This window comes from Procambarus clarkii, chromosome 13 (genome assembly GCF_040958095.1).
Source record: "Procambarus clarkii isolate CNS0578487 chromosome 13, FALCON_Pclarkii_2.0, whole genome shotgun sequence".
NCBI lineage: Eukaryota > Metazoa > Arthropoda > Malacostraca > Decapoda > Cambaridae > Procambarus > Procambarus clarkii.
The window spans coordinates 6,473,305-6,486,140 of NC_091162.1; the positions used below are offsets into that span (position 1 = coordinate 6,473,305).

A 12,836-nucleotide genomic window follows, 5' to 3' on the forward strand; every position below is an offset into this window, starting at 1 on the left:
CACCTACCACCCCCTTCTCAACACCTACCACCCCCTTCTCAACACCTACCACCCCCTTCTCAACACCTACCACCCCCTTCTCAACACCTACCACCCCCTTCTCAACACCTACCACCCCCTTCTCAACACCTACCAGCCCTTCTCAGTACCTGTCGGCCCCTATCAACACCCAATACTTCCTCTAGTCAACTAATCACATCTTCCCACACCAATTTCCCCGGGATCACTTCTACCCCAACCACCACCACTGGCCGAGCTTCCTACCCATGGTTATAACTCATCACCTACCACTCCTTAGTCGCAGCTATCAGCAGCCATCAACCCCCAGTCCGCCAAGAGCCCCAACCAGCTCTACCCCAACACTGCCTCTCCCACACCGTGATGCAGGCACGCAGTGCTCACCAAAAACACATATTTGTGTATGGTAACGACTGGATGATTATACACGGCCGGATAGTCAGGTCGTGAAGGGTGCAAGCGCGCCCGTTCTAAGCGCGCGCGCGCGCACACACACACACACACACACACACACACACACACACACACACACACACACACACACACACACACACACACACACACACACACACACACACACACAGCTGCTGCTGATCATGGGGGACCTAAATCATGGAGAGATAAATTGGGAATCAAGGAATCCCCATGGAGGGGATGAAACGTGGGGAGCAAAATTAGTAGATGTTATAGACAGGAATTTCCTGACACAACATGTGAAGGAAGACACAAGGGAAAGAGGAGGAGATGCACCGAGCCTATTAGACCTGATTTTCACCCAGAACGTAGAAGATATCGAGAATTTAGAGCATGAAATACCTCTAGGGGCCAGTGACCATTGTGTCCTAGTCTTTGACTACATGATGGAATTCAAAATTATGACCATGGGACAAGAGATCTGGGAAAGGAGAGCTGACTACAGGAAAGGGGACTATATGAGGATAAGGGACTATCTGGGTGAAGTGCAGTGGGAGGAAGAAATTAGAGGAAAAACAGTCCAAGATATGATGGACCTAGTCATACAGAAATGCCAGGAGGCCGAAGAGAGATTTATACCAACGGTAAAGGGAAAAAATAAGAAGGAATATAATAACCCATGGTTTAATAGACAGTGTCAGGAAGCAAAAATGGCCAGCAGGCGGGAGTGGAGGAAGTACAGAAGACAAAGAACAGAGGACAACAGAAGCAGATACAACAGAGCTAGGAACGATTACATTAACATAAGACGAACATCGGAAAGGGACTATGAGAACGATATTGCAATCAAAGCGAAAAAACAACCTAAGTTACTACACAGTCATATAAGAAGAAAAATGTCGGTGAACGACCAAGTGACAAGACTAAGGAAGACAGAGGGGGCATATACTGAAAGTGACAAGGAAATCTGCGAGGCACTGAATGCCAGTTTCCATGGAGTGTTCACTACCGAGCCTGAGCAGCTCCCATTGTTGGAAGGGGTTACCCTAGATGAAAGACTATCAGATATAGAGGTGACAGCAGAGGAGGTAATGAAACAGTTGACAACTCTAGATGCAACTAAAGCAGTTGGACCAGACAAAGTATCACCGTGGATACTAAAAGAAGCAGCACAGGCCCTCAGCGTGCCTCTGGCAATGATCTTTAATGAGTCACTTATGTCAGGAGAATTGCCCAGTTGCTGGAAGAAGGCAAATGTCGTGCCGATCTTCAAGAAAGGAGATAGGGAGGAGGCACTTAACTACAGACCTGTATCACTGACAAGCATCCCCTGTAAAATACTGGAAAGAATAATTAGGCTACGACTGGTTGCACACCTGGAGAACATTAGGTTTGTGAACAAACATCAACATGGGTTCTGGACAGGGAAATCGTGCCTAACAAACCTTCTGGAATTCTATGATAAAATAACGAGGATAAGACAGGACAGAGATGGTTGGGCAGACTGCATATTTCTGGACTGCCAAAAAGCCTTTGATACAGTACCGCACATGAGACTGCTGTTCAAGCTCGAGAGGCAGGCGGGGGTGGGGGGAAAGGTCCTAGAATGGATAAGGAACTACCTAACAGGAAGGAGCCAAAGAGTTACGGTAAGGGGCGAGAAGTCGGACTGGCGAACAGTAACAAGTGGAGTACCACAAGGATCGGTGCTGGGACCAATTCTATTTCTTGTGTATGTTAACGACATGTTTACAGGCGTAGAGTCCTACATGTCGATGTTTGCGGATGATGCAAAGTTGATGAGAAGAGTTGTGACAGATGAGGATTGCAGGATCCTCCAAGAGGACCTGAACAGATTGCAGAGATGGTCAGAGAAATGGCTACTAGAATTCAACACGAGCAAATGTAAAGTTATGGAAATGGGACTAGGAGATAGGAGACCAAAGGGACAGTACACAATGAAGGGGAACAGCCTACCTGTAACGACGCGTGAAAGAGACCTGGGGGTGGACGTAACACCTAATCTATCTCCTGAGGCACATATTAATAGGATAACGACAGCAGCGTACTCTACACTGGCAAAAGTTAGAACATCATTCAGAAACCTAAGTAAGGAGGCATTTAGGGCGCTTTACACTGCCTACGTAAGGCCAGTCTTAGAGTATGCCGCCTCATCATGGAGTCCCCATCTGAAGAAGCATATAATGAAACTGGAAAAGGTTCAGAGGTTTGCAACGAGACTCGTCCCAGAGCTACGAGGGATGGGGTATGAAGAGCGCCTGAGGGAACTGTGCCTTACGACACTAGAAAGAAGAAGGGAGAGGGGGGACATGATAGGAACGTATAAGATACTCAGAGGAATTGACAGAGTGGACATAGACGAAATGTTCACACGGAATAGTAACAGAACGAGAGGACATGGATGGAAGCTTGAAACTCAGATGAGTCACAGAGATGTAAGGAAGTTTTCTTTTAGCGTGAGAGTAGTGGGGAAATGGAATGCACTTCAGGAACAGGTTGTGGAAGCAAATACTATTCATAATTTTAAAACCAGGTATGATAGGGAAATGGGACAGGAGTCATTGCTGTAAACAACCGATGCTCGAAAGGCGGGATCCAAGAGTCAATGCTCGATCCTGCAAGCACATATAGGTGAGTACATATAGGTGAGTACACACACACACACACACACACACACACACACACACACACACACACACACACACACACACACACACACACACACACACACACACACACCTGCATACCATGGAAAACAACGGAGAAGAATGTGCGAAGAAAATGTTAGATCATTTGGAGCAAAAGAACTTTGTAACACATGATCAGCAAGGCTTCAGGGACGGCAAATCATGCTTCAGGGACGGCAAATCATGCTTCACGGGATTAATTGACCAAGTGACAAAAATCAGGCATCAAAGAAAAGAGTGGGTACACTGCATATTTTTGTATTACCAGAAAGACCTTCACACAGTACCCATTAGGTGACTAGTGCACAAGCTGGTAATGCAGGCAGGAGTGAAAGGGACGGTACTCCATTGGATGAAGGTGTACTTAAGCAAAGGCCTCACTCCTCACAGTGACAGTGAGTCACTGTGAGGGGTGAGGCCGCAGAGTGGCCAGACGTCACTAGTAGAACCCCGCAGGGTTACGTCTTTGGACCTATACTGTTTCTGATGTAACTGATCTCCCAGAAGAAATAGACTCGTTCCTCTCAATGTTTTTTGACGATGCACAAATTATGAGGAGGATTACGCCGGAGGAAGATAGCATGAGGCTACAAAGATGACTTGGACAAATTGAAGGAATGGTCCAACAAATGACTACTGACGTTCAACCCAAGTGAATGTATGGTAATGAAACTAGGCGGTGGAAACAGGAGGCTAGAAACAGGATACCGAATAGGGGATGAAATCCTTCATGAAACGGACAGAGAAAAACGTAGGAGATGACATCATGGCAAACATGTCTCCTGAAACCCACAACAAGAGATCAAAAGTGGCATACACAAGTCTGGCTAACATCAGATCAGTCTTCAGAAACCTGTGTAATGAAAAATTCAGAACCTTGTATACCACATATGTAAGACCCATCCTGGAGTATGCGGCCCCAGCATGGAGCCCGTACCTTGTCAAGCACAAGAAGTTGGAGAATGTTCAGAGGTATACCACTAGGCTGTGTAAACTGCTCCTCACGTTGCTGGAAGAGAGAAGTGTTCGGGGAGACATGATCACCACATACAAAATTCTAAGGGGAATTGAGAGGGTAGATAAGAACAGATTATTTAACACGGGTGGCACTCATGCAAAGGGACACAAGTAGAAGTTGAGTACTCAAATGAGCCTTTTTAATTAGACAAATTTGAAAGAACGTTTTCAGTGTCAGAAGTTAATAAATGGAATGCAATATGAAGTGATGTGGTGGAGGCAAACTCCAAACACTATTTCAAATTTAGACATGACGGAGCTCGAGTAGCTCAGGAACCTGTACAGCTGTAGATTGAAGTTGAGAGGCGGGACCAAAGAGCCGCAGCTCAACGAGGTGAGTACATACACAAAAATACTAACACAGAATTTTCGTAAAGAAAAAATCCTGTTTGAGCAACTTGTTAAGAGTTGTATCAGAAGATTGCAACAATCAAACAGGAGAGATTCTGCTTGTTCCAAGAGGTCCAGGAAACTTTTGTTGCAGCTCCTCACAAGCGATGAGTATATTGAGACATTGAGTAAAACAATAATGAGTATATTGCCCGGGCATGGAACCCCTACCTAGGAAAACTTAAAACAAAACCAGAAAATATTGGTAAGTGTGTGCAGCCTGGCTCGTTCCTCAGCTAAGGAACGGAACTATGAAGACGGACTGAGGTAACTGGACCTCATTACAATGAGAGAATGGAGGAATAGGGCGGACATGATAACAACGTACAAGATACTAAAGTAAATTGACAAAGAAGATATAGAAACAATGTATAACGAAAGGCTCAACAGAACGAGAGGACATAACAGGTTTTTGGAAACACAAGTCACATATATGTCAGGTGTGAGTAAGACCTTCATCAGACTAAGAGTCGTTAATGAGTGGTATGGACTATATGAGGAAGTTGTCGAACACAATTCGATACACAATTTTAAATGAATATATGAAAACAATTATTTGTGTCATTTCACTGACCTTCTGATGGTCGAAAAGCAAAGGTAAAGATGCCGATGATTCACCAACCAAGCTAAAATACGTTAGTGCACGCACACACGCACTGTTTCAAATGCAGATATAATAGTGCCCAATAGACTTAGTATCATGTACACCAGTCACAGTTGAGAGGTGGAACCAAAGAGCCGAAGCTCAACCAGCGTAACCATACTCTACACTATCAAAAGTCAGAACGTCAAAAACTCTTAAAAGATTCAGATGTTAGTGTTACCACCCTTGGGACTAAATAAGGTTCTTCTCCCCGCAGTGCAATAAAGAAAATAATATATCGGCCTTGCCAACAACTGTCTAGGGGTAAATATACATCACTGCATAAGATGGAGAACAATATATTTATGCTAAGGGGGACAATCATAACAACACTTAAATGTATCAATAATAACCAGAAATATTCTTCAGCATGCAAATCATAGAATAACCTCCTTATTGAGACATGAGCACTATCACTAAGACATGGATTAATTAGAGAGATATATACAATATGATCTAACCAGATAATTAACATTTATATGGGCTAAAATAACAGTGACCAATGACTTAACTTAAACATGCCTCCTCACGACAGCAGCCGCCACGCTTCTGCCCACGCCTTGGACCGCAGGCCAAGCCTCTACCAAAAAATCAACTAACCGTCCACACAAAACATTGTGGAAAATCTAATAATAAAACGCAGCACTAATATTCAAAACATTGGTAAACTAAAGAGTAATAAACACTGGTACAACATTCCATACAATAATACAGAAACCAAAATATGGGAATAATCAATGTACAACTATAACACTCGATTGACAACAATGTTCCCACACTGGCCATATCCAAATATGGTCAACCGCCCACACGGAGAAACTACATGAGAAATTAACACCAAAAGCCTCACACAATATAATGTAACTCAGGCACACTACTGCATGCTATAATATATATATATATATATATATATATATATATATATATATATATATATATATATATATATATATATATATATATATATATATATATATATATATATATATATATATATATATATAACATACAAAATTTTATATCATACAACTAGATGCTATATTAAAGAACAAGACAATAAAGTAATATGAGAATCAATAGTAATGGCAGAATCCTAGTGGGATTCGTAACATCCCTCCCGTCCCCTAAGAAAAAAAATGAAATTAACTGAAGGTTGATTTCATTTTTTTTGACTGCATGAAATATAACATGTAATATAACATGAAAATAAAACATGAAAATGCTTCGACTAAAATTCAAGTGCAAAGCAATGATATCTCACACAGTAAAAAAATACAAAAATTTCATATATCTTATGAATAGAAACACTACATAGGTTTCACTGGAGTATGCAAATTTATCTCTCCAGGGTACTATCTCATTTATATCACTTAGTTTCAGATCATATTTCACACTCTTATCTACAACATTATCATTATTAGAATTGTCAAGAAAGGTAGCTGCTTTCACACAGTTATCACGGCAATTTATCTTTCTATCTGTTGTTACTATTTCTCTGAGATCAGTCCCATATTTCCAATTGATCCATTTTCTATATGGTGACATTTTCCAAGACAGACTCCCTTTCCCATTACTCCCTTTTTCTGGAGCTGAACTGCTTAATTGAAGCTGACTGGATGTTGAGTAGATTTGGGACTTCTCCTGGGTATGCTCTGACACAGACATCTGCTCTTCATCCCTCTTGATCCTCTGTGGAACACATACTCTCGCCCAATGGATACTAAAATTAGAGAAATTAGCATTAAACCTCACAATTATGTATAAAACTTTCCCATTCATAGAACCTTCCGAAACACAAGACACCGCCTTAGCAAACCTTTGACCTTCAAACCAAGAAATACAACCCAAAATAAGTGCAAAGACTACCTGATCGAACTGACTCAGATGATCCATAAGGAACACAGAAATCAATTGCCTCATAACTCTGTCATAACGATCAGTGAAAGAAAACAGGCATATGCCTAGGCACCATATCTCAATCATAACTCTCAAGACAAGTTCACACCTCCTGATGGTGAACTTGAACACAACACACACTACCATCAACCTTCTAGTCTTCCAAAAGACTAAGTAAAACATGCCGAAAACTTGACAACCCTCACCATCACTTCCCAAGTGATTTACGTCTGATGACAACCAATCAACCAAAAGGTTTAAGGGTCTTAACATCTTGAAGATGCACAGCAGATTACCTGGGAAACGCCCAAGGACAATCTGAAACCCTTCACAATGATTAACACTAGGTAGGATAACCTTATCCCCCAACTTGAAATACACACCTGGAGCCTCAAACATCTGCTCCCCAGTATGATTTAATCCTTCACCCACAATATGACTCTGAAAGTCAACACCACACTTGAGTGGAACATACACTTTTATCACTCGTGCATCAAAATTACCTGGATCTGAATATAGAGACACTGCTCTAGTATAACTCACCACTTCCTCAGAACTACTGGTTGCACAACCTACTTGAGTAAACTCTCTCTGCTCAACCACAAGGCTGGACAAAGATGTCCCACAGTCCATTACTTCACAAGAAAATGGCTCCTGCAGAATAAAAGTAGATTTCAACATCCTACACACACTCTGACTCAAGGTACACAATGAGAAATACTTACTCCACATGGAATAAGAATCACAACCCACAAATCTCCGCAACTTAGATCCAAATGCTACTTTACCACTCTTAATGATTTTACCAAAATTTCCTCCCATGACTTCTGGAGCTGCTTGGAGTACTGTCTGCTCACAATCAATAATATCACTACCAAGCTGGGTCACATCCTCACAGACAACTGAAGAGGGAGGCTCACTGGGTCTCCATCTACTCAACAGAAGCTGATCCTCTGGCTGCTTTCCCACACTCTCCAGAACTGGATCTACAGTACAGACTGTCTCCTTGCTTCTCTCTGAAATCTTAGGGTCAGTTCTACTCAATGCACATAAATTAAGGGAATCTGAAACGAGCGGGCAAGTAACAGGTAGTTTGACCTCCTCCCCTATTATATCACCTTGACTAGGGTGAGGCGGGGCCTCTACAACGGACTTACTCTCGACAACTGATTCTAAACTTGGAGTGAGCGGGAATACTTCTGCCAACCCGACATCTTGTCCTAAACCATTCACTTGGCTGGAATACAGAGTCGTGGCTTTTAAGTTTCTCTCAACTCCTGGCACAACGTTCGTAGTGAGCGGGCAAGACAATGGTACATGGACATCCTTTCCCAATTTATTGGAATAAAGCAGAGTCATAGTATCAGGCTTACTCTCAACAACTAAATCGGCCACACAGGAATCTGGAACAACCACATCCCACTTCTCCACTGAAGGGGTACTGGTTACTGGAACAAATGCTTGAGTAACATCAGAACTGACAACTGGATTTATATTAGTACTGACATCAGCACAGGTAGAATGGCCAAAACCATCTATTACAACCGGTTGTTCATTCCTAGAACTAACTTCAGCACAGGCAGAATAAACAACATGGTCTGCAACTGGCTGGTTAAACAAACGGGGATCATTCTCACCCACAACATGATTTATGGCCACATCATTACCCAATATAACATCCACACCTGGGATGGGCAACTGTGTACTAACACCCACAGTGCATACACTTTGAGTAATGGTGGATCTTAAAGTAACGTCTATTAGAGGTACAGTTTTACATCCTGCAACACTCTGAAGAACAACAAACTTTCCAGTCTCTCTCTGTTCAACATCAGAAAGAATACTGGATGAAATTATGGTTTGGGAAGCACCTGTATCACGAAGAATAACCACTGGCTTCCACTTCTCATTAATACACAAAACTTCACCTGAAGACATATATGGTGAATACTGTTTCACCCAATTGGGGTTTACAGTTACATGTTTATTAGTAAATTTATTTTGCACACCTCTACAATAAATGAGACCAGTTGGTCTTAACTCTGGGTGCAAAGCATAACATGAATTTACCACATGACCTCTTCTGCAATGCGTGCAATACCTGCTAGTGGTCGGAACAGCCGAACCCACTGCAGGCTTAATCACTACATTACTTGAGGTTGACAACCCTGTCTGTTTCTCAGATTTAGGCTTTACAGGAGAAGGGTTAAGGGGAGAAGGTGAAGTAGCTGGTCGAGTCTGGAAAACATGGTTTTTATGAGCATAATGATTAGTTTTAGCATTAAAATGGTTAATTGGTGCTCTGAAAGGTACTTTAGTAAGTAGTTCATGTTCATCAGCTAGCTTGGCTAATTTGATAAGATCAGTGGTTTGTTTATTTTCAGCCATAAATAAAGCTAATTTCTCTGGTAGACATCCCACTACTTCCTCAGTTACTTTGAGGTCTCTTAAAGTCTCAAACTCTGTAATATTAAGTGCTTTAATCCATCTGTCAAAGTGATATAATTTTACTCTTACAAAGTCAGAAATAGTCTGGTCATGTGCTCTTTTTAAACTTCTGAATTTGATTCTATGTGCCTCTGGGATCTGCTGGTAAGCATTCAAAATACTTTGCTGAACAAATTTAAAATCGAAAGAATTCTCAGCCGGCAAAGATGCAAATACCTCTGGAGCTTTACCCTTAAATTGTCCTTGTAATATGCTAACCCATTGATCGACAGGCCAGTTCATGCTGACTGCTAGTTTCCTAAAGTGCAAGAAAAATATTTCTGGATCTTCTTCATTAAACTTAGGTAATTCTACATGTTTACTGTACTTGGAAGAACTATTTGTACTCTCTGGATTATTACTAGTGTTACCTTGCCCTGCTGCAATTCTCTGCTGTTCTAACCTGTTATTATTTTCAGCAATACTCTGCTGAATTTCTAATTGTCTAGTCTGCTGCTCGGTTTGTTTAGTTTGTTGCTCTGCTAGTCTTAACTGAGCCTCCAACTCAAGGTGTTTTGTCTGGTTCTGCAACTCCAACCTCTGCTTGTCTGCTTCCAACCTCTGCTTGTCTGCTTCCAACCTCTGCTTGTCTGCTTCCAACCTCTGCTTGTCTGCTTCCAGCCTAGCCAATTCTAATTGAGTCTCCAACTCCAACTTTAAGATTGCCACCTTGTCACTTGACTCTTCTTCTAACTCTCCCAAACACTCTTCTTCAAGTCTCTCCTCCTCCACCAAGTGTGTGACAATCACTCTTAACACTTGAGCTTTCAACATTTTACTGGAAACTGCTATGTTCAATCTATCAGCCAGCAATAACAAACCAGACTTCTTTAAGTCTTTAATTTTACCAAAATTTGGCTGATCTACCAGCGCAGCAACCTGATCCTCCATGGTTGGCTCAATAATCACAACTTACACTTGAAACAACACTGAAAATTATGCTTGGCCCCTGGCACAAGCTGAACACTTACCTCAAATCGTGAAGCGTTGAGAAGTTTTCACAGCAGCTCAGATTGAACAGATAATTTCACAGGCTTGATTAGGTGTCACTAGATAATCACAGAGTACCTAGGAAGGCAATTGCTATTAATAATTAGCACTGTTAATTGTACAACATTACAGGGAATTAAGGCTTATTCTCCCGGACACAGGCCCCCATTTGTTACCACCCTTGAGACTAAATAAGGTTCTTCTCCCCGCAGTGCAATAAAGAAAATAAGAAATCGGCCTTGCCAACAACTGTCTAGGGGTAAATATACATCACTGCATAAAATGGAGAACAATATATTTATGCTAAGGGGGACAATCATAACAACACTTAAATGTATCAATAATAACCAGAAATATTCTTTAGCATGCAAATCATAGAATAACCTCCTTATTGAGACATGAGCACTATCACTAAGACATGGATTAATTAGAGAGATATATACAATATGATCTAACCAGATAATTAACATTTATATGGGCTAAAATAACAGTGACCAATGACTTAACTTAAACATGCCTCCTCACGACAGCAGCCGCCACGCTTCTGCCCACGCCTTGGACCGCAGGCCAAGCCTCTACCAAAAAATCAACTAACCGTCCACACAAAACATTGTGGAAAATCTAATAATAAAACGCAGCACTAATATTCAAAACATTGGTAAACTAAAGAGTAATAAACACTGGTACAACATTCCATACAATAATACAGAAACCAAAATATGGGAATAATCAATGTACAACTATAACACTCGATTGACAACAATGTTCCCACACTGGCCATATCCAAATATGGTCAACCGCCCACACGGAGAAACTACATGAGAAATTAACACCAAAAGCCTCACACAATATAATGTAACTCAGGCACACTACTGCATGCTATAATATATATATATATATATATATATATATATATATATATATATATATATATATATATATATATATATATATATATATATATATAACATACAAAATTTTATATCATACAACTAGATGCTATATTAAAGAACAAGACAATAAAGTAATATGAGAATCAAGAGTAATGGCAGAATCCTAGTGAGATTCGTAACAGTTAGCGACGTGGCTCATCCCAGAACTGCAAGGGATTTATATGGACAAAACTAAAGTAACTAGACCTGACCACGCTAGAAACGAGGAGAGAGAATGTGAGGGAATATGGTCGAGACGTGTGAAATACTTAGGGTGACTGACAGAATGGAAAAAGATGAAATGTTCATAATGGATTCCAGTTAATTAAACAAGAGGACTTGGATGGAAGGTTGAAATTCAGGCGAGTTACTAAGTTTTCTTTTAGCGCAAGTAGTAGGAAAATGGAATGAACTTAAGCAGCAGGTTGTAGACACAAACTACATTCATAAGCAGACGAGGAGTCACAATAACGGGGCTGAAATATATTGACCAAACCCTACAATAGAAAGTGAAGAGACGACGACGTTTCGGTCCGTCCTGGACCATTCTCAAGTCTATCACACAATCGACTTGAGAAAGGTCCAGGACTGACCGAAACATCGTCGTCCCTTCACTTTCTAGTGTGTGGTCTGGTTAACAATACATTCATAATTTTATAAGTAGATGAGATAGGGAATCGGTCAGAAGTTACTGCATTAGACAACCAGCAGCTAGAAAAACAGTTCCAGAGCCAATGCTCGATCCTGCAAGCATAAATAGGTGAGTAATAATAGGTGAATACACACACACACACTCGGAACTGGCCGTACATTGAATGACAGACTTAAAGAACACAAGAGAAGTGTTAAGTCTGCAGACACTAACTATGCTCTCTTCTGCCATGTGAGGGATTCTAATCATCTCATTGATTGGTCTTCCTCCAAAATAATCTTTCCTGCCTCTACTCTACACAGACGCCATCTTGTTGAATCGGCTTTAATATACAATGTATCCAACATGAATACGAGTCCTGGCTTTGTTGCTGTGGACTCTTCCCTTTCACAGTATATACTTAAATGCTCTAATGTTTCTAACAAACGTGACCTAACATAAGCTTACCCTTCCATTTATCTTTCTTTCTCTTTCCTTTTCTTTCTCTCTTCTCTCCTTTTCTGTTCATTGTCTTCTTCTACGGTGGTTATAATAGGAGCTGCCTCGTATGGGCCAATAGGCCCTCTGCAGTTCTTATTCCTACTACTATCCCCTCTACTACACCTTACTTTGCTCCTCACCTCTCTCTCTCTCTCTAGCCTATTTATTGGCTGTCTCTACTTCCTTATCATATTTACAGTGGGAAGATA

At 41.2% G+C, this 12,836-nt stretch overlaps 1 protein-coding gene across 1 annotated transcript; it reads right to left on the minus strand.

Moving 5' to 3' along the window:
- Positions 1–6,326: 6,326 nt before the first annotated feature.
- On the minus strand, positions 6,327–11,395 carry LOC138364233 (uncharacterized). The gene is made up of 2 exons (XM_069323564.1): positions 10,154–11,395; positions 6,327–10,111 (listed from the first exon to the last, which is right to left on the minus strand). The coding sequence occupies exons 1-2, from the start codon at positions 10,462–10,464 to the stop codon at positions 6,448–6,450; spliced, it is 3,975 nt and encodes a 1,324-aa protein (XP_069179665.1). The 5' UTR covers positions 10,465–11,395; the 3' UTR covers positions 6,327–6,447.
- Between the last annotated feature and the right edge of the window lie 1,441 nt (positions 11,396–12,836).

Bases quoted from the DNA above. Each gene is read 5' to 3' on its own strand.
- LOC138364233 (XM_069323564.1), bottom strand. From the start codon at position 10,464: ATGGAGGATCAGGTTGCTGCGCTGGTAGATCAGCCAAATTTTGGTAAA. The intron at 10,112-10,153 runs GTTGGAAGCAGA...AGACAAGCAGAG, and splicing joins TTGGAAGCAGACAAGCAGAG to GTTGGAGTTGCAGAACCAGA.